The sequence below is a fragment of the Schistocerca nitens genome, chromosome 5 (genome assembly GCF_023898315.1).
Source record: "Schistocerca nitens isolate TAMUIC-IGC-003100 chromosome 5, iqSchNite1.1, whole genome shotgun sequence".
NCBI lineage: Eukaryota > Metazoa > Arthropoda > Insecta > Orthoptera > Acrididae > Schistocerca > Schistocerca nitens.
Window position 1 is genome coordinate 495,940,242 of NC_064618.1, and position 23,634 is coordinate 495,963,875.

At 37.6% G+C, this 23,634-nt stretch overlaps 1 protein-coding gene across 1 annotated transcript in view; it reads right to left on the reverse strand.

The window, feature by feature from the left end:
* Nucleotides 1-253: 253 nt before the first annotated feature.
* LOC126260222 (uncharacterized) overlaps nucleotides 254-23,634 on the reverse strand; it is a 34,347-nt gene continuing 10,966 nt past the window's right edge. The window contains exons 2-3 of the mRNA XM_049957525.1: nucleotides 8,077-8,263; nucleotides 254-459 (exon numbers count right to left, since the gene is read on the reverse strand). Coding sequence (XP_049813482.1) covers nucleotides 295-459; nucleotides 8,077-8,263 — 352 coding nt within the window. The 3' untranslated portion in view covers nucleotides 254-294. The remainder of the gene's footprint in view (nucleotides 460-8,076; nucleotides 8,264-23,634) is intronic.

Below are 23,634 nucleotides of genomic sequence, written 5' to 3' on the forward strand. Positions count from 1 at the left end.
TGGTCTGTGTCTGAATTAAGTACTTATGTTCAGTGAATTAAAGTCTCTTTATTTGCTAATTTGTTTCACATTGCATTGGTTTAAGCCACATAGATAACTTCTTTATGTGGCTTTTGTTAGCTGTATATCATGCTTTTTATATGTTGCTAGGATTCTGGCATTTTATTTACCATGTTTTCTCTTGTGATTGCACAGAAGTCAGAACACGATTGATTCCATTTTTATGTGTTTGCCATTACCGACATAATTACTGCCGAGTACAAAGAATCTATTACAATATACTCATTGTAAGTATTATTGTTTGATCTTCTCATTATAATATCTGAGAAATTTACAAGACTTTTCAAAACAGGTTTTGTTCTGAGCTGAGAACCATAAATTTGACATAAAGCCAGAGACAGCTTTCAAATATGGTAAAAACCAAGAACTGTCTTGTTCATGCTGATTGTTTAATTCATCCTGTAAAAAAGAAACAAAAGAAAATTATTTGTGATTAGAAAGCAAAATCATCAGTCAATTACAATATGATTTTCAAACTATTTTTCTTGTTTATCGTTCAATCACTTCCTCTCAAAAATACATGAAGATAACCTTCACATTTCTGTGAAAGTAATAAAAATTTTGACTTTTGCATTATATTACACTTACATTTTCCTTAACTAATTATCAAATTGCATACATCAGTGCACACTTTCAAACTTGGAAAACTATCACTCAGAAGTGATCTCCATAAAGACTGCAATTTGTACATTAGCTTGGCGTGATAAAAGATGTTTAACTGACTGGCCCCTACTGTAACACGTGTGTAAAAAAAACAAGATTCATGAGCTACATCGTACCCAATCTCTAGCCTGGTGCTTTGATGAGGGAAAATACGCCTAAACTTTGCTGCTTCCCTCCTCAAATGCACATAACTGGTAGTGTTGGATAGTGTGTCCACTTTTCCTTATATTGTTAACATCCACTTCACCACCATTAAGGTGAACCTCACAATATTAACTAAGACACTAACGGTGAACCTAACAGTATTAATTAAGACACTAGTTATTGAGTGACTACCTCAGACTGTAGTAAAAGACATTGGACCGCTGTTCACATTTTAGTAATTTCAAAATTCCTGAAGGTGCAATGACATCCATCACAGGACACTGGCTCCTTTTCACCCAAAAATAATGACAATGTAGAGCAGGTCCAGACTTTCAAACTGGCAGATATGATTCGGCATGGATGACATTTAAGGAGCACCACTGCTATAATGCATACAACTGAATTCTCACAGTTACCATTTGCACTTTGTTACTCATTGTTTTGTTACTGCAATCCAAAAATCATGCCATAGTGCCAACAGAACAAGAAGATCTAAGGAAATTACAAAAATACTTATGTTGTCAAAATAAGTAATTTTTCTTGTCGTGATGGTGTTTCTAGCACAGTATTTAAATCTTGTGCTGACTTGATAAGACCATTTTTGAGATATCTTTGTAAACAGTCAGTACCTGAGCTAGTCTGTTTATTACATCCTCCTTGATCTAACATGCATAATTTTGGTTCCATTGTAGCAGGATCTTATGAGTTTTCTTTCAAAAATTCAAAATCCTTACCTGTTCACAAGAAAATTAAAAATTTACCCCATTAACTACTATATCTATAAATTTTATCTAGATTCAAGAATTTAAAAGTTTTGTTAGCTACATGCCAAGTAGTAGTGCTCAGGATAAACTCCATGACAAGTAATAATGTTCTGTAAACAGGACTCAAAATTTACAGATGCGGATAACTATTTTCTTTGAATTACACCAACATAATCAAGTAAATATTAAGTTAACAATAAAAGATAAACAGCGGTCACGTTATGTGGCTGAGGAGGCAGCAGCTTTTCCCAAATAAGTGTCTGTCTTTCTAGTTTACTTCATTACATATTGGTGGCCTAAGCAAAAAAAGCACTGAACATTATAGTGGTGGATTATTGTTAATGTGACATACAGATTAAGTTTCTATAATTTTCTTGTCTTTTGTGATCTCTTAGGTATTTGAGTGTACAGCCCAGTTGTTGTTCCAGTTATGCACAATACTTTGTTGACCGACCCAGTTGTGTCTTCTTTAAATGATGCGAGATGTATTTTTATGTGTACTGACTACCTGGACTCCAACCAGACTGTGAAGTATTGTTAATGTCGCACCACTATTTATAGTCAACTTCGACTCCTTGTGCTCTCTACATCCTTTGATGCATATCTATTTTCCAGAGCCTGTACTTCTATCCCCAAAACACACATTCTCTCAGCACTTTGAAGCTTAGCTGGATGATGAGTGGATCCCAAGCCTTGCTCAAATTGAAACATCTATCCCAATTTATCAGGTTTTCTAACACATTTATTTCAATATACTGCTCTATTGCACTGTCCCAGTGACTGGACCCTCGCACCTCAAAACTGGTCTCATTGTGTTTCATTTTATGATTATACACAATGCAGTGCTTGTTCTTTAAGTCAGGTGTGTTACTGAAGTTCCTTGTACCATTCCTTAACTCTTCTAATAGTCTGCCTCATGTAACACATGTCACACCTGCATGGAATCTCGTACACATCTGTATTTTGGAGACCTAGATCTTCTTTAACATTACAAAGAATGATGCTCGCATCATTTGATGGGAGCAAAATATTGATAATCCTAGATACTGGGCTGTTTTAGGCCAGATCCGCAATTCTTGTTTTCTCTTCTTCTTCCTCCGTCTCAACTTCTTTCTCAGGCATTGTAGACACACACAATTTGTCAATTTCAGTATCCATTCCTTTGGAACACTATTTGCAGGTGCTATTACTCTTTAGTAAGGCCCTCCTTCTCTGACAGCATGCGAGCTCTGTGGAAAAGAGTCTTTAGCACGGAATTTCTTTGGGAGGGATGTTAATATCTGAAGGCACAGAGTTAAAAATCTGTGTGCATTTCCTATATACAATGTGGTCCACAGTGTACACACACTGAGGAAAGACAGCTGGCCCTCTTCTTCAAGATGATCATGAATTTTATATTAGGCTGGATAGAGTTTCACGTCATAAATGTTCCAGGCTCTTTTCACTTTTTTCATCACATGTTCCCACGCTACAAACATATTTGCTTTAACTTGATGGATTCAAGTGAGTTTTCCTCAAAGTGTTACATATCATTCTTCATTATGACAGGGATTAACAGCCGACCCATTGCAATACCATATGCTCGTTCATATACAGAACACTTTGAGGTAAACTCACAAGATTCTTCCAATTACAAACCAATTTTTTTCTCTCAATACATGAACGACACATTTTGGTGTGGGCACAGGAAACAAAAAAACATGAAAACTTCCTGGAATATTTAAATCCTATCCATCCTAAAACTAGATACTTGATGGAACTTTTCTCTACATGTTAGTGAAGAAAAGAACAGCTAGATCTGTGGGCCACACTGTGTGTAGAAAACTCACCCATACTGTTCTCTATCTCCAGGCCTTGAGCCAAACCCTCCATAATAAAAAAATTATATACTAAATACAATGGTCCATAGAGCTCAAATGCTGCCAGACAAGGAGAGCCTTGCCGTATTATTACAACTACAAATAGTGTTTGAAAACAATGGGTTCTCACATGAACAAAGTGTATGGGCACTGCAGTCAGAAGCAACAAAAAGGGTAACACTGAGAAAGAAAAAAATTAGCCATGAATCACTTACCTGTTTTATGCTGGCCCAATATCAGGGAAGATGGTAGACTGCTACAGTGTTATAGCATCCTGTGTATTTTGCTTCCATCAGCAGAGATAAAAGTTTATTTTGTGATTTTAAGGATGCCTTATGAAATAAATTCACATTCTTTGACTATGCACTGACATCAGCTGTTTGTGACACATGAAAATTTGTGTCAGACCAGGTCTTACACCCAGATTTCTGCTTATTGTGAGTGGTTGCCTTAATCACTTCGGCTAGCTGAGCACGCCTCCAGTACTGATTCAAACTACCATATGCCGCTTAGTCACAACCTTTATGCTGATGCAACTCATGAGTCCCACACAGGAAGGCATCTTAAAAATAATCTAGATCTCTGAAAGCTGTGTGCATACTGTATTGCATACAAATGTGGCATGTCATCTTAGGTGCAAACTGTCAGAATAATTGAGGAGAGCTGCAAGAACATCAGACACATACCTGACTTAAAATAATCAAACAAAACAGCTCTTGCTAAGTATTGTCTCAAATACGAAATGAATACAACAAGACTAGTTTTTTTTGTGCAAATGCCAAGTTTCTGGGACAGCTTAATTAAGGAGTCTATTCAAATAAAAATATCAGAAAACCTGATAAACTGTTGCAACAGCTCAGCTCTAATAGCCATGCCCTAATGGCTGTTGGTAACAGTCTACCCATACACATGAGGGCTGTATTTGGATGTGTACAGCATCAGGCAAGCACCAGAGTCCTTAATTTCCACTGACTTCTTTTAATGTTGATCATCCTTCTTGTGACAGAATGTTACACTTGGTCATGGCTTCATTTGTGAAGTGCTCTGGGAACTGTTGCGATTATAGGAAAATGAGGATCTGCTTTTCAATAAAAGGCACGTCAGTTTGATTTACAGCAAGCCTATTTATTTAGTGGTGCACATCCTGACATAGTACTATTAACATTACAGACAAAATGGTACACAGCACTCTAACTGTGTTAATCAGTATGTAACACTGTTGAATAATAATATTAATCACTTTATGGCCTCATAACACACTTTATCAACTACCAATCATAAATGTTCTGAGAGGTGTCTGCATTTCAGCTTGCTACAGCTCATGCTAATAATTATTGCCATCTGCGACCTTGCAGACATGCAACTGTTCACTCTGGCCACTGCCACCTAACACTCTTTAATAATGCACTCATAGTTTGCTACAGTTACTTCCTAACAACTTCTTGACTTATCTTGGGCAGTGAATGCACTTCAGCTTGATACAACTCAGCTAATAATCATTGCGGTCAATGACCTCACACACAAGCAACTACTCTCAGCTATGGCTGGCACCCAAGTTTCACAAATGACAAGAGAGCTTCTGGTCTGAATATTTTGAGCAATGACTATCCAGGAAAATTCTTGCTACATTATATGGTCATGCTTCACTCAGCCGATGCCAAGCAAAGATACTCTCTCCAAGTGGCTTTTGATGCTTTAAGTCACAACCCAGATGCCACAATATTCTACCCACACTGCAGGGCTTGTAATATACTGCACAACAGCTTGATGTATGTAGTGTCAATTTGCTATAAATGTTACCCCACTATAGAGGTTTCAGTCTAAACAAGGCTTGGGGGTCTGGCACTCAGTTTATTAAGATTTCTTCAATATCTCATTCATCAGCGGTGAAAAGCATTGAAACAATGTGTCTTTCATGAAATAACAGAGAAGGCTCCAAAAAACAACTGAGAATCAAAGTGCACAGCAGGTGCTGGGAGTTCAACTCAGCTGTAACATGTGGCAGAATAACTACAATACATGGTAGCCTGACTAGACTCCGCCCAATGAGTATGCATAACAACAAAGCTCATGTCACCTGCAGAACACGATTGCATTGCTCGTCGAAATATTGTGCATAAAATGGAATCAACAGCTTGGCTGTATACCTGAAGGCTCACTGCACCGTTAATGCACGTTTTTTGTTAATGTGTTAATGTATACCTTGCATCATTACACACCTTTGAAGATTCTAGTTCTTAATGGAATCAACAGAACATCATGATGAATGAATTAAATGTCCCATGGAAGAGAGCAAGAAGAAGACCTTGTGGCAGCTAATTCAAAAAATTATTCCATTCCATTGTGACAGGGAGCTATGGCAACCAGTTTCGATTTACAGAAACTAGTTTTGAATTATTTCAGGAAAAACAGTCTTGGTTGGTTTTCACATTCAAGGTGCTATCATAATTCGAGGTGCCATCTGGCATAAGATAAACAAGCAATGGGTCAGGAAGGACAATAATAAGTGATGAAGCTAATCTGCAAATGCGCGTGGCTTTTTGAATTGGAAATATAGTACTGGAGGTGGTGGTGATAATTTTGATAGTTGCAAATAGTAATATTTCCATCAGTAGGAAAGTTAAGAACTGCAGGAAGGAGCCAGAACTCAGAGTCACCCTCACATTATTATATTACAAAGAATGCTCCTTAAAATGTAAAAATGAAAAAATAAATTTTTGAGAATATAATGCAACTGGATAGATAAAATATCTACTCACCAAGCTGCAGTAGAACACACACATAAAAGAAAGTTATAATTAGAGAAGCTTTCAGAGCCAGTATCTCTTTTTCAGGCAGAAGGGTTGAAGGTGAAGGAAGAGGGGTGAAGGAAAAGGACTGGACAGGTCTAAGAAACAGGGGTGGATTTTGGAAAACATCCCGAGAACCGCAGGTCAGGGGAGACTTACTGGACAAGACGAGAAGGAAAGACTGATTGTTGGGGACTGCACCGGAGGAGATTTGAAAACCTGAGAGCTTAAAGGTGAAGACAGGGTAACATGCAAGACAGATTATTGGTAAAACATCCTGTGTGAGTTAATAAGAGTGTAAAGCTAAGTGTATTGTACATAACAGAGGTGGGGAGGGGATGGCAAATAACATGTAAAAAATAGAAGATCTAGAAAACTAAAGTGCCAAATGGCAAGTGTGGTGAAACAGGCACCAAGATCTCGATTGTCATTTTGTAGAGCATGCTGCCAGTATACACCCTCTGCCTATGCACATTCATCCTAACTGATAATTTGATGGTATCATGCTGATATAAAAGGCCAAACAGTGTTTCCATAACAGCTGATATATGATGCGTCGTTTCACAGGTGACTCTCCCTTTGGTAGTATATGTTTTGCCTGTTACAGTGTTGGTATAAGTGGTGGCAGGAGGGTGCATAGGGCAAGTCTTGCAGTGGGGACAGTCACAGGGTTAGGAGATGTAGGGTAGGGAGATGGGTACAGAAGGAACATAGGATCTGACCAGAATATTGTGGAGATTAGGTGGGCAACAAAAAATTATTCTAGGTGTGGTGAGCAAAATCTCAGAGTGGATCTCTTATGTTATGGCCTGGGAAATCTGCTTTTGAACTAGGCTGCTGGGGTAATTATGTCCAGTGAAAGCTGAGGCAAGAATGGTGGTGTAGTGCTTTAAAGAGTCTGCATCGGCATGATTACCACCAAATTATTAGTTAGGATGAATGGGCATAGCCAGAGGGCATATACTGGCAACATACAATATCCTGTATCAGAGCATGCTCTACACCATGTCAATCGTGACCTCGGTGCCTGTTTCACCATATGCACCCTCTGGGTTCATCCCTCAGACACCAGTGTCTCAGAACTCTGCAGGTGGGAACTAGGCGCTATATGTCCTTGTTTCTCACCACCCACCTAACTTTATTTTTACTTTAATTTCCTCCATCTCAGCATTTCTTCACAGTAACTACTCCTTTCTTATCTCTGCTTTAGTTTTCTACATCTTTCATTTTCTTAGCTCTCCATTTTTTGCCATCGCCCTCCCACCTCTGTTACGTACAATGCACTTAGATTTTCACCCTTATTAACTCATACATGATGTTTTAGCAGTAACCTCTGTCTTTCATATTACCCTGTCTTCACCTTTAAGCTCTCAGGTTTTTGAATCTCCTCCAATGCAGTCCCCAGTAATCAGTCTTTCATTCTCATCCCTGCGGTTCTCCAAAATCTACCCTTTCTTCCTAGACCTTTCCAGTCCTTTTCCTTAACCCACTTCCTTCCCTTTCAACCCTTCTGCCTGAAGAAGGTGTCACTGGCTCCGAAAGCTTGCCTAATATACCTTTCTTTTAAGTGTGTGTTCTGCTGCTACTTGGTGAGTAGATTTTTTATTTATCTACTCCTTATAATGTTTTATTAATGGAACTATCTGTTGAAATGGAAAGGAAATACAACAAATTTCTGTCCAGTACAATCTATTTACCTTGACTGATTACTTCTACGATGAGACAATATTTTATTCGAATAAATATAAAAATCTTGTAGCCATGTAAAAAAATAACATGAATATGAGGGATACTTACATACTTTTGTATTGCTCTTAAAACCCTATCCATTAAGTCTGAGATTCCTGGAGACACTGAACGGGATACAGCTACTGGAGTTATGGCACTAGGCTGTGGAGTCCTGTACAATAGTGCATACAGCGTTTGCAACAGGAAAGCAAGGAAAGCAAGTCCAGCAAGCACAGTTAGAGGATCAAATCCAGATCTGGAAATAAAACTTCCCAACATAAGTCACAGTCCATATTACACAAACACTGAAACATCAGGCAACATTAAATCTTAGTTTTTGTAATGATACAGTAAACTTTATGAAACCAGAAAGAATTACTTTACTTAACATCAGAAATAATTAAAGTATATATGGGGTGAAGGAAAAATGCCACACTTGTTTTATTCCTCATCCCAATTCAAGACAAACTACATCTAGCAAAACCCAGCCTCATCAATACGATTAATAGTTCTGCAATTTAAAAAATGAGGCTCTGGCAACACTGTAACTGCATGTAACATGGCCAAGAATAGCTGGCATGAACTATGCACTGTGCTGCAGCTGTCCTATTAGCTCAGTGAAATGAGGCAGTGCAGTGGGGAACAATATGCAGACTCACTGATATTCGAGTCACATTTGCACCTTACATCATTTTTTTTTTCAATTAAAGCATCAAACTGTATCCTATTTACACCTCCACAATGTGGTATCTTTTGTATTTCTTTCTGTAACTGTTACCTTTACTTAAACCATAAGATATTACATGAACTTCTCACAGATGGAAATGATCACTTTGTTTTATCCATGACACAGATAAAGCCAGTAGAAAATTATAGTGCATACAGTAACATCATCTGTATCCAATGAAGTACAAAAAACATACCAGGTAGGCTACACTAGATTGCACATTATGCTATGCACAATAATTCCTTTCTGTACATTTGCCGTTCAGGCATATCTTCACACAGCCGACATGTATAGGTATCAGCAATGTTCACTTTAGAGAAGATGTTCAAAGTGACCATCTTGCATTAGCAAGCACTTTATCACTTGCTGAACCATACTTTGCTGGACCCCACACAACACACCTGCATCCACCACTGCTGGAACACCATGCACATGAGCTATTAAGTCATGTAAATCCATGAGTGGAGTACTATAAAATTGTTCCTTTAAGTGTTCCCTCAAATAAATCTCTCATGGATTAAGGTCCAGGGAACACGGAGGCTAGAACACTGGACCTCCATGACCAATCACTTTCTCTGGAAACACTTCATTTAAATAGTTACACACATTCATTCCAAAGTGTGGTGCTGTGTCATCATGCTGAAGTGTTAGCTGTCACTGAATACCAAGTGGAACATTTTCTAATGCATCAGGTAAAGTATTGCAAAGAAACATATGGTGCAGAGGTATATTCAGCTTGTCTGGCAATAGGTAAGGGCCCAAAAGCACTCCTCCCATGATTCCAGCCCACAGGTTTATGTGAAAGTGTGCCTGAAAGCCCTTTCGTGAGTTACATTTGGGTTGTGTTCTGACCAACAATGGTTGTTGTGGAGGTTGAAAATACCTTCACAAGTGAAGTTAGATTCATCAGCCCATATTATATTATTTATAAAATGTTCATTATCTTCCACTTGGTGCAAAAACCATTCGCAAAACTGCACTCATTGAATGTGGTCTTCTGGCCACTGATGTTGAGTTAACATGCAACGAGACGGCTGCAGCTCTTCATCATGCAACACTTTAACAACCAGTCTTTGAGGTATCTGGAACTGCCTTGCAATAGTGTGACTGCAGGGACTATTTCGCGCACAGCTCCCGCGAGATTCACATTCTCACCTTGTATGTCCACACACTACATTCGTAGTGTCCCAACCCAACATACTCATTACTTGTGGAAGTCTTTGAGGTATCTGGAACTGCCTCACAATAACACAGGTACTTCGCTAAGGTGACTGATGAATGGTATCAACAATCATGACCTCTGTTTATGTAGTAGATCTAGTCCTTGAATGACCAATGTCCATTACTTGTGGACAAAGATTACCTGACGGCATTGCTCTAGGTGATGAAATGCATTCTTATTGGGATGGCATCTTTGAGGGTACTGTGCAGCATTGTACTCCATCAGGAAGCCACCCTACATGAACTTCACAGGATCAGTTATAATTGTGCACTGTGTGGTAGTAGACACATGCATGTAGTTTAATGAATGCCACTGTCAAGCAGTACTCTTCTGCCATGTGACAAAATGATGTCCTACTTATAAATGATGAAAACTAGGGAATGGACCTCTAAAAAATAAAAAATGAGCCTGACAAGGATTCATACCAAAGCTCTATGGTGGATGTGAGTTTGATGTCCCAGCAGTATATTCCATAAGTTACAATGGCTGGTATGGTAGTAGTGAGTGATACACATTCCTCTGTACATTCTGACACTTTACACAATGGGAGAGTGTTGCCAGCTCCTCATTGTCCTACATGCATTTTCAAAATGCACCCAATCTGATTTTTCTAGATAAATTTTTGTCTCAATTTTGGATGAGGAATCGCATTCCAACCTCCAACTGCGGCATTTTTTTCTTCACCCAGTATAATCTTGAATTCACAGAAGCAGAGAAATATTACAATTGTAACATGCTATTCAGTATTTAATAAATAAAGGCCGTTGGTAAATATTAAAATGTACAGCTACAATAAATAAATAGAAACTATGTGAGATACGGTATCAGAGAAACACCATTATTGTGTTTGGGAGCTACTGAATTGAGATTCTGTAGTTTTGATCTGGACAGACATATTCACTTTCTTTGCAGATGATACATTATTATAATTAACGGATACTTCAAAACCAGTCTTAAAAGTTCTGTGAATGTTACTTTTAAGACCTCCTGGATATGCTGATGTTTACCAGACACAGTTTACTAAGAAAGATTTCAAGTATAGGTTAACAGAAAATACAGTGATGAAACACAATGACAACTAGGTTTTCTAAAATTTGAAACTACTTATTGACAGCCACTGTAATTGTTTTTGCACAATCTTTACTTTCAAAATAGATTGAGCAACAACTTTTGATACTTGTACCACAGAGGCAGCTGCTTCAAGGATATGGTCAAAGCTCAATATTTTCACTGTTTCCACTCATTTGTGTTTTATAGTATCATGGCAACAAGCATCAAGCAAATAAAATCTTCATTATGCACAAAAGTGTTTCTTGAAGAAAATTATTTGATACACCCCAAGTCCCCGCTACTGTGTAACAACACAATATTGTACAGCCCAGTAATTGTACACACAACTCCTGTTGTCAGTCAAAACATGAACCCCAAGAAATTAATAATTTTTGATGTCTTTCGATGTTGCCTAGATCTAGTATTCAAAAACCCAGTCATTCTGTCAGTTACATGTGCCTCTGTATGCATGCTGAATTGACACACCAAAGATGAAGGACAGCACAGAACTGTACAAAGATGCTGCTTAGTCCAGCATACTTTGAATAAACAATCAGTCAGCACAGAGGAACAGGAGGGAGGCAATATGACTGCCTCCCGCACCTGCCTGCCAAGAGACACTTCTGACACCCTGTCTTGAGAATTGGTCATCCAACAGGGCAGACAGTTTTATGCTGTCTATTCCTGCCTCAGTCTCTTCTTAACATTCTGCAGTCACTCAGAAACATTACTATTCTTTTTAACATCTTTTAACTTCTTACCACCCACCCTGTTCTCCATAGGACTGGCATACATGATATTTTTCCTGGAAGATCCTTTGAAACCTGTATTTGCAATAATAACCAAAATTTTTCTTGGTTTTTATGACTTTTGTTCACCTTGACAATCTACTTCTACTATGCTACCCACATTCTGTACAATATATTCCTTCAGATCTATACTTTTTGACAAGAGTAAACATTTTGTTTATTTAATTTTATTGTGAGTTCTTTTGATACCAACAACATTAGAGTTGCTAGGATATGGAACAAGTCAGCATATTTCCAATATTTAGTTATTTACTATCATAAATTTTTTATAAAACTTACAATGGATACAGTAGAGTGCAGTATGATAGATTCATGGTAATACACATACCATCTAATGTTATGTCATAATACATGAAAATAAATAAGGTGCATAATACAAGAATACTTCAGAATTAATATCTACACATAGACTATGATACATTGATATTAGTAGTATCTTAATATTGGAAAATAAATTAGTCTTTTATGACAAAAAATAATTTATATGAATGCTTGCACTAAATCAGGCAGCTCAGTTGTACAACAAAATGCTCATTTATGCTAAAAGAAATTCACTAATTGAGTACAATTAATTTTGCAACAGGTATTTTTTCAATTTAGTCTTGAATTTCAGTGTTTTAAGAGAAAGACTTTTGATGTCTTCAGCCTCATACTATGTCCATGATATGCACTATGGGCTTTGAAAAGAGAGTGGGTTTTGCTAATGTAACATACAAGGGAGAATATGTCTGAGACATCAATGTAAATAGTTGTCATCCACAGAAAAGCTTCCTGTACGACTGTCTTGATTGAACACTACTCATAATAATAATTACAATTATTCTGAGCAGCAAAATTTCTTTTTTTCCAAGGACTGACTACCCAAAAAGATGATGCCAAAAGATGACAGTGCTTGGAAACTTGGAAATACCCAAAGTAAGAAGCTTTTTTCCTTTGTGTGTAGATGATGCAATTATAAGGGAAAAACTGCAGCATGAAGCCTTTTTGCTAGATCTGAGATGTGGAAGGACGGATTTAATTTTCTGTCAGTGGATACACCCAAGAGCAGTTCACTACGTATTTATGTCCACTTGTTCTTTCTGTGTCACATGAAAATGTACATAATCAGTCAATTGACATTCAAAGTGAGTCAATTACAGATACAGAAATCGAGGATATCGTTAAATACACTGTTATCAGAGGTTTCCAGGTGTTTCCTTGGTGTTTTATCCACTAGAAGAGAAGTCTCATCTGCATAGAGACAAATAAAAATAGCTCTGTACAAAAATAGATATATTATTTCAACATAATTTGCATCAGTAAACACTTTTATTTATTTATTCTGTATCTGCACAGCAGTGAGTTTGCCATGAATGTGAATGTGTCCAGGTTATCATTACATATGTTTACGTATATATTAAATTACAATTCCCAACTCAACTGATGATACAATTCAGCAAATAAAGCAACAAATAATTGTTATCTTCACATCACAATAATAAAATGTTTACAACTGTTTAACATACATAGTGGTTGTCATATGACTTATATCAAAGCCATTATTGGTAACCTTACACTCCGAGAAAACTATATTATTTGCAAAAAATTTTAACACAGATTGTGAATTTTTTACTTGTGATATCGTAACTGAAAACTACTTGTAGCAGAAGTTTACTATTTCTTTAATGTTTTAACTTCTATGTTAAATAATATTTTAAATGCTTGAAACCTTATTGTGACTTGACACTTTCTACATCCTAGTGATTTCCATATTTCGTTATTCCACAGAATGTTATAATAATACATGGAACATGAACTTCCATTTTGAGATAACATTATTTGCTCACAGATGTGAGGAAAGCATATGTACAATTTATTGTGTGCAGTGATGGAAATCAAATGTATAAAACAATATAAATTTGCTCAGAGAAACTATTTAAGTTCTGGGAGCAGCAGATTTAGGAGAGGCAGGAAAAAAATGAGGTCCATCCAAAAAGTAAATGATGCTGGACTCTGAAGGCACCTTCAACTATTCCACCCAATCCCTTCATATAACTGAAAACAAATGCCCAAAGATGGATAGGTAGATACATTCTCGGTTCGATTGTTACATAGTGAGATCATCAAGGATGCAAAAGACATGAAAAAATAAAAATACAAAACATAGTAAGGAAAATTCTGACACACTGTAGCTTTCAGAGGAATCCTCTGAACACACGCACGCGCGCGCGCGCGCACACACACACACACACACACACACACACACACACACACACACACACACACGTCTGTGTTGACAACTGCTAATTATTTTCCAAGACTTACTTGCAGAAGTGACGTTAATACAAATGAATATGTGCAAAAAGTCAGATTTTACCTAGAACCCATATTATTTGATATTATTAGTAATATACTACATAGAAGTAGTTAATATTCCCTGTACCTTGAACAGACCTCTGCAGGATGTTCTTGAATACATACCACAAATAATGCATATTACACACATTTGGACTCTGAAAACTTTATTTAGCTTGATGAATTTCCCTGAGATATGACCCAATATGACATTATAGAATGATAGTAAGCAAAGGATTATCTATACCTACTGACATCTGAATTCCAAATAAAGATTTGTTTAGGTACTTCAGAAGTTCTATGGCACACTTATGCCACACTGGCAGATGTGCTGACTCTTTGCACAAGTAGAAGAAAATAATTTCACAAAGTTGTGACTGTTGCATTGAAAAGCAGCCTGTTTGCCATGTTGTTCAAGAATGTTCTCTGAGAGCTTTCCCTGGTGATCCAATGGAGTTCCTGGTGATGATGACTGACCAATAGATTACATTTGTGGCCTGAATATTAGTTTGTAGTTTGCAATAGTTGTTAATATTATTTGTTTGTGATCAAGCCACACGCTAAATAAATAACCAACAAGTAATACCATGCTCATTCTCAAATTTAGACACATCTGGGTGCAAACCTATTACTAATTCAGTCTCTTTTTGAACTTTAGGGGCAAAGTATTGTCTAGAAAAAATTTATTAATATCCATTAAAATGCCATTAACAGCTCTTCATAAAATTAAACTTAATTTGCTGTTTGTCACAATGTTTTCATCAGCTGCAAACAAAACAAACTTAGCATCTGGTAATGTTACTGAAGAAAGTTTCCTAAGATTGAACTTTGTGGGACACCACATGTAATTAGTTCCCATTGGATGATGATTGATAGCTTAATACAGGTTACTTCCATATTGCCACCACATTTCCTGTTAGGTATGATTTTAACTAACTCTCATGTGTTCCTGTAACACCATAATATTGAATGTGCAACCATGATTAATTTCTGTTTTAGAAATAATTTTATGTAAGGGGTATACAGTCTCATTCTTACTGTTAGTAGTTGAAAGTAAATGTTCCTTGGACTGAATGTGAAATCATAGTTAATTTCTGTACTGTCCTTGAGTGAAAAATTTGCAATGATTATCTTTGCATTATATTTTGACTTGTCATATATAAACACCAGATATCACAGGACCAAATAAAACAAATAAATAAATAAATGTCAGAATCATCATTTAAAAATGGTGCATTTTATTTAGCAATAGATGAAGCAGCTTTCTGGATGGATCCAGTTATCTTCAGCTATTTTGTTGTAAGAGCAGTAATAAAGAGTGCATCTGAGCACATCTGTTTATTGTTAACAGTGACATTTTTGGATCAGATAGGTTTAGATAGAAGGGAATTCATGTACATAAGGGTAAGGGTGATATGTAGTAAGTCCATATATTTATTAAATATTCCATGACTTACCAAACGGGAAAGCGCTGGCAGATAGACGCAATAAAAAAACACACACACAAAATATCAAGCTTTCGCAACCAACAGTTGCTTCGTCAGGAAAGAGGGAAGGAGAGGGAAAGACGAAAGGATGTGGGTTTTAAGGGAGAGGGTAAGGAGTCATTCCAATCCCGGGAGCGGAAAGACTTACCTTAGGGGGAAAAAAGGACGGGTATACACTCGCACACACACACATATCCATCTGCACATACACAGACACAAGCCCTTGTGTGTTTGTGTGTTTTTTATTGTGTCTATCTACCAGGCTTTCCCGTTTGGTAAGTCACAGCGGCGATTATCTCCTTCATGAATGATCTGATTCCTTAGGATCTTCCACTAAATCTCAGTCCAGCATCTGCTTTTACTACAACTAGTTTTCTCTAGTTGTTCCACCTCAAATCACTCTACCTACAGAGCTGTGGATATTTTCAATTGTGACTGAAAATTTACTGTTAGGTGCTAGTCTTTGCACTAAGTATCAACCCTCTACAGTCTGCTACAGTTTTCTATCATTATTGTTTTCCTATAAACAAAAGCATACAATTCAAATAACCTCATATAACTTGCAGCATTATCTAACTTGAATTCAAGGAACATGACACTACAGAGGGTATCTACTGTCTCCTGATATTCATGGACAAATGTAATGAGCTGATATCCACAAAATTGCTACTAGAAAAATCCTTGTTGATTCCTATAGGAAAGATTTTTGATCATAACATATAGGCATAAATCACATCCCATAATTCTGCAAAAGCTTGTTCTGAGCCAACTTCACACACCAAACCATGGACCTTGCCATTGGTGGGGAGGCTTGCGTGCCTCAGCGATACAGAGAGCCATACCTTAGCTGCAACCACAACGGAGGGGTATCTATTGAGAGACCAGACAAATGTTTGGTTCCTGAAGAGGGGCAGCAGCCTTTTCAGTAGTTTCAGGAGCAACATTCTGGATGATTGGCTGATCTGGCCTTGTAACGATAACCAAAACGGCCTTGCTGTGCTGGTACTGCAAACGGCTGAAACCAAGGGAAAACTACAGCCATAATTATCCCGAGGGCATGCAGTTTTACCGTACAGTTAAATGATGATGGCGTCCTCTTGGGTAAAATATGTTGTTGTTGTTGTTGTTGTTGTCTTCAGTCCTGAGACTGGTTTGATGCAGCTCTCCATGCTACTCTATCCTGTGCAAGCTTCTTCATCTCCTAGTACTTACTGCAACCTACATCCTTCTGAATCTGCTTAGTGTATTCATCTCTTGGTCTCCCTCTACGATTTTTACCCTCCACACTGCCCTCCAATGCTAAATTTGTGATCCCTTGATGCCGCAGAACATGGCCTACCAATGGGTCCCTTCTTCTTGTCAAGTTGTGACACAAACACGTCTTCTCCCCAATTCTATTCAATACCTCCTCATTAGTTATGTGATCTACCCATCTAATCTTCAGCATTCTTCTGTACCACCAAATTTCGAAAGCTTCTATTCTCTTCTTGTCTAAACTATTTATCGTTCATGTTTCACTTCAGAAACGACTTACTGACACTTAAATCTATACTCGATGTTAACAAATTTCTCTTCTTCAGAAACGCTTTCCATGCCATTGCCAGTCTACATTTTATATCCTCTCTACTTCGACCATCATCAGTTATTTTGCTCCCCAAATAGCAAAACTCCTTTACTACATTAAGTGGCTCATTTCCTAATCTAATTCCCTCAGCATCACCCGACTTAATTCGACTACATTCCATTATCCTCATTTTGCTTTTGTTGATGTTCATCTTATATCCTCCTTTCAAGACACTGTCCATTCCATTCAACTGCTCTTCCAAGTACTTTGCTGTCTCTGACAGAATTACAATGTCATCGGCAAACCTCAACATTTTTATTTCTTCTCTATGTACTTTAATACCTACTCCGAATTTTTCTTTTGTTTCCTTTACTGCTTGCTCAATATACAGATTGAATAACATCGGGGACAGGCTACAACCCTGTCTCACTCCCTTCCCAACCGCTGCTTCCCTTTCATGCCCCTCGACTCTTATAACTGCCATCTGGTTTCTGTACAAATTGGAAATAGCCTTTCGCTCCCTGTATTTTACCCCTGCCACCTTCAGAATTTGAAAGAGAGTATTCCAGTCAACATTGTCAAAAGCTTTCTGTAAGTCTACAAATGCTAGAAATGTAGGTTTGCCTCTCCATAATCTATTTTCTAAGATAAGTCGTAGGGTCAGTATTGCCTCACGTGTTCCACCATTTTTACGGAATCCAAACTGATCTTCCCCGAGGTCGGTTTCTACCAGTTTTTCCATTCGTCTGTAAAGAATTCGCGTTAGTATTTTGCTGCTGTGACTTATTAAACTGATAGTTCAGTAATTTTCACATCTGTCAACACCTGCTTTCTTTGGGATTGGAATTATTATATTCTTCTTGAAGTCTGACGGTATTTTGCCTGTCTCATACATCTTGCTCACCAGATGGTAGAGTTTTGTCAGGACTGGCTCTCCCAAGGCCGTCAGTAGTTCCAATGGAATGTTGTCAACTCCCGGGGCCTTGTTTCGACTCAGGTCTTTCAGTGCTCTGTCATACTCTTCACACAGTATCGTATCTCCCATTTCATCTTCATCTACATCCTCTTCCATTTCCATAATATTGTCCTCAAGTACATCGCCCTTGTATAGACCCTCTATATACTCCTTCCACCTTTCTGCTTTCCCTTCTTTGCTTAGAACTGGGTTTCCATCTAAGCTCTTGATATTCATACAAGTGGCTCTCTTTTCTCCAAAGTTCTCTTTAATTTTCCTGTAGGCAGTATCTATGTTACCCGTAGTGAGATAAGCCTCTACATCCTTACATTTGTCCTCTAGCCATCCCTGCTTAGCCATTTTGCACTTCCTGTCGATCTCATTTTTGAGACGTTTGTATTCCCTTTTGCCTGGTTCATTTAATGCATTTTTATATTTTCTCCTTTCATCAATTAAATTCAATATTTCTTCTGTTACCCAAGGATTTCTACTAGCCCTTGTCTTTTTACCTACTTGATCCTCTGCTGCCCTCACTACTTCATCCCTCAGAGCTACCCATTCTTCCTCTACTGTATTTCTTTCCCCCTTTCCTGTCAATTGTTCCCTTATGCTCTCCCTGAAGCTCTGTACAACCTCTGGTTTAGTTAGTTTATCCAGGTCCCATCTCCTTAAATTCCCACCTTTTTGCAGTTTCTTCAGTTTTAATCTACAGTTCATAACCAATAGATTGTGGTCAGAGTACACATCTGCCGCTGGAAATGTCTTACAATTTAAAACCTAGTTCCTAAATCTCTGTCTTACCATTATATAATCTATTTGATACCTTTTAGTATCTCCAGGATTCTTCCATGTATACAACCTTCTTTAATGATTCTTGAACCAAGTGTTAGCTATGATTAAGTTATGCTCTGTGCAAAATTCTACCAGACGGCTTCCTCTTTCATTTCTCTCCCCCAATCCATATTCCCTACCACATTTCCTGCTCTTCCTTTTTTTACTATCAAATTCCAGTCACCCATGACTATTAAATTTTCGTCTCCATTCACTATCTGAATAATTTCTTTTATCTCATCATACATTTTGTCAATTTCTTCGTCATCTGCAGAGCTAGTTGGCATATAAACTTGTACTACTGTAGTAGGCATGGGCTTCGTATCTATCTTGGCCACAATATTGCGTTCACTATGCTGTTTGTAGTAGCTTACTCAACTCCTATTTTTTATTCATTATTAAACCTACTCTTGCATTACCCCTATGTGAATTTGTATTTATAACCCTGTATTCACCTGACCAAAAGTCTTGTTCCTCCTGCCACCAAACTTCACTAATTCCCACTATATCTAACTTTAACCTATCCATTATCCTTTTTAAATTTTCTAACCTACCTGCCCGATTACGGCATCTGACATTCCACGCTCCGATCCGTAGAACGCCACTTTCTTTCTCCTGATAACAATGTCCTCCTGAGTAGTCCCCGCCCGGAGATCCAAATGGGGGACTATTTTACCTCCAGAATATTTTACCCAAGAGGACGCCATCATCATTTAACCATACAGTAAAGCTGCATGCCCTCGGGAAAAATTACGGCTGTAGTTTCCCCTTGCTTTCAGCCATTCGCAGTACCAGCACAGCAAGGCTGTTTTGGTTAGTGTTGCAAGGCCAGATCAGTCAATCATCCAGACTGTTGCCCCTGCAACTACTGAAAAGGCTGCTGCCCCTCTTAAGGAACCACACGTTTGTCTGGCCTCTCAACAGATACCCCTCCTTTGTGGTTGCACCTACGGTACGGCCATCTGTATCACTGAGGCACACAAGCCTCCCCACCAACGGCAAGGTCCATGGTTCATGGGGGTAAAATATTCTGGAGGCAAAATAGTTCCCCATTTGGATCTCCAAGCAGGGACTACTCAAGAGGATGTCATTATCAGGAGAAGAAAACTGGCATTCTACGGATTGGAGCGTAGAATGTCAGATCCCTTAATGGGGCAGGTAATACTGACCCTATGATTTATCTTAGAAGAAAGATTAAGGAAAGGCAAACCTACATTTCTATTTGTAGACTTAGAGAAAGCTTTTGACAATGTTGACTGGAATACTCTCTTTCAAATTCTGAAGGTGGCAGGGGTAAAATACAGGGAATGAAAGGCTATTTACAATTTGTTCAGAAACCAGATGGCAATTATAAGAGTCAGGGGGCATGAAAGGGAAGCAGCGGTTGGGAAGGGAGTGAGACAGGGTTGTAGCCTATCCCCAATGTTATTCAGTCTGCATATTGAGCAAGCAGTAAAGGAAACAAAAGAAAAATTCGGAGTAGGTATTAAAATCCATGGAGAAGAAATAAAAACTTAGAGGTTCACCGATGACATTGTAATTCTGTCAGAGACAGCAAAGGATCTGGAAGAGCAGTTGAACAGAATAGACAGTGTCTTGAAAGGAAGATATAAGATGAACATCAACAAAAGCAAAATGATGATAATGGAATGTAGTTGGACTAAATTGGGCGATGCTGAGGGAATTAGATTAGGAAATGAGACACTTAAAGTAGTAAAGGAGTTTTGCTATTTGGGGGAGCAAAATAACTGATGATGATCAAAGTAGAGAGGATATAAAATGTAGAGTTGCAATGGCAAGGAAAGCGTTTCTGAAGGAGAGATATTTGTTAACATCGAGTATAGATTTAAGTGTCAGGAAGTCATTTCTGAAAGTATTTGTATGGAGTGTAGCCATGTATGGAAGTGAAACATGGACGATAAATAGTTTAGACAAGAAGAGAATAGAAGCTTTCGAAATGTGGTGCTACAGAAGAATGCTGAAGATTAGATGGGTAGATCACATAACTAATGATAAGGTATACCATTACCAATTCTTTGATCTAGTAAGGAGTTATTCAGATGTTGTCTAACATGTACGATAACATATAGATGGATTCTATCATGCTTAACGTACATTTAATTAATTTATTTATTTACTTGTTCGCAATGTTCCATAGATTATATCAAGAAGGAGATCTTTCAGGGATGTGGAATAAGTCAAGGATACATTAATATGTGACATAAACACCATAGAAACCTAACCTATATACTGCATTAACAATAAATTATCACTATACTGTGTAATGCTATTCACATTTATGCTATTTAAATCGGATCAAGAAAATTATTAAGAAAGCTGCTACCTCCTCATTAAGCAATAGAGCTGCTGTTAGTAGTTTAGCATTCACTTAATTTCAATGTTGACTTTTGCAAATGTCATACATAGGTTAAGTAGATTAATATATATAACACTTACACACAGTAATGGTACATACATTCATCTTAATATTTTAATTATATTGCATGCTACAACTGAGGCCAAGTAGATTAGAATTCACTGAGTGAACATAAACATTTATATGCAAAGAAGGCTTTTAACTCCCTGGAGAACAGCTTTGGTTCACAAGTTTTCAAAGTATGTGGCAGCTTATTGCACCATATCTGCCTGTTAATATAAGGGCTATTGTGAGTTACTCTTAAATTTGTCCTCTTCCTGAAGTAGTTACCCTTACTTCTAGTATCATAATTATGTTTATCACTGCACTTATTTACTTTGTTTTTAATATTCAGAAAAAATATATTACACAAATACAAGGAATATACTGTTAAATATTTATATTGGACAAAGGTTACACGACAGGCCTCTTGGGACTTTAGTCCATGCATTTGCCTAATGGCTCTTTTCTGTAATACTAATATTCTGCACACAGGACTCACATTTGGGAGGATGACGGTTCAATCCCACGTCTGACCATCCTCATTTAGGTTTTCCGTGATTTCCCTAAATGGCTGCAGGCAAATGCCGGGATGGTTCCTTTCAAAGGGCACGGCCTACTTCCTTCCCTATCCTTGCCTAATCCGATGAGACCAATGACCTCATTGTCTGGTCTCCTCCCCCAAAACAACCCAACCCAACTAATATTCTATTCAGGTGCAGGTCTGTCACACCACCACACAGTTCAATATCATAATTAAGAAATGGATAAACTGTTTCATAGTAAACATTTTTAGTGTTTAACTTGGGACATTTTTGTTAGCTGACTTACCAGATACAAGCTACTGCTGATTTTCTCACATACAGAAGTAATGTGGTTTACCCAACAGAGATTTTTGTCCATGTGGACACCAATAAGTTTAATTTTATCTCTTTCTGCTGATGTAATACCACAAATATTGTTTATTTTAGCCTCATAAGAACCAGTTGTTTTAAATGTAGTAGCTGGGATTTACTGATGTCGGTGTTAAGATCCTGGTGTAGAAAATCTGTGGTTCCTTCCATCACACCTTTAGTTTCAGCCGAGTGTAACATCTCAAGGCTTTTTCATAAAATAAGAGGGAGCTGTCATCAGCATAGGTTACTAGATGTGAGTTGAAGGATTGTGTCATGTCATTGACCTAAACAAAGGCCAAGGATCAACCCCTAGAGTACCCCCTGGATTACTGTATCTCTAGAGGACTGGAAATCTATTACCTTAAGGCCAAGGATCAATCCCTGCAGTAAACCCTGGATAACTGTATCTCTAGAGGAATGGAGATCTATTACCTTATTATCTATTTTACATGAAAGTTTAGTACACTGTTTGTGATTTGTCAAGCAGGTGGTTGACTGTGTTGAAGGCTTTGGAAAGACCTATGAATATGCCTGCTGTCTTCATATCTTGGTCTAGGAGGATGTACACTTTACGGAAAAATTCAGTAACTGCAATAGTTGTCCACCGATTTTCCAAAAGCCATGCTGTGTTTCTGTTAACAATTTGTTCCTTGTAAAATGAGCAGAGAACTGAGAAAAGATAACCATTTCAAAAACCGCACTACAGGTAGGGATCAATGATACTAGGTGCTAGTTTGAAACCTCTTTTGTATTCCCCTTCCTATGCACTGGTTTAACAATGCTTATTTTTAGACTATTAGGATAAGTGCTTTCTCTAATACTACAGTTTATGAGGTACGTTAGTGGTTTAAATATTTCTTTTTTACATGTTTGAACTACTACGCAAGATAGGCCATCCCGTCCAGCTGAGTATTTGCTCTTTAATGTAAGGATTATCTTGCTTATATCATTTTCTTTAACATTATCAAATTCAAAACTCACTGCTTGAGCAGTGTGATTCGGTACCTCTCAATACATTTCTAAAGTGTGTGTTGGATGTCCTGTCAGTGATCTGAAACGTTTATTAAAAAGGTTATGTAATGCTTTTGGTCCTTTTAGAATATTACTATTCTGTATAATGCATAAGGGTTTGTTGTCCCTAGTTGTGAAGGTTTTTTTTTTTTATTTAATGATCAGTTTCCAGAATGCCTTGCTTACATTTGTAGATTTTCAGATTTTATTACTGCGGACTTGTTTTCTAAGGTTTGAAAGTTCTCCTTTATAGGTTTTCTTAGTTATGTTATATTTTTGTTTAAAAATGTGCAGTTTTGTTGATTTGTACAGGATATCTAGGTCA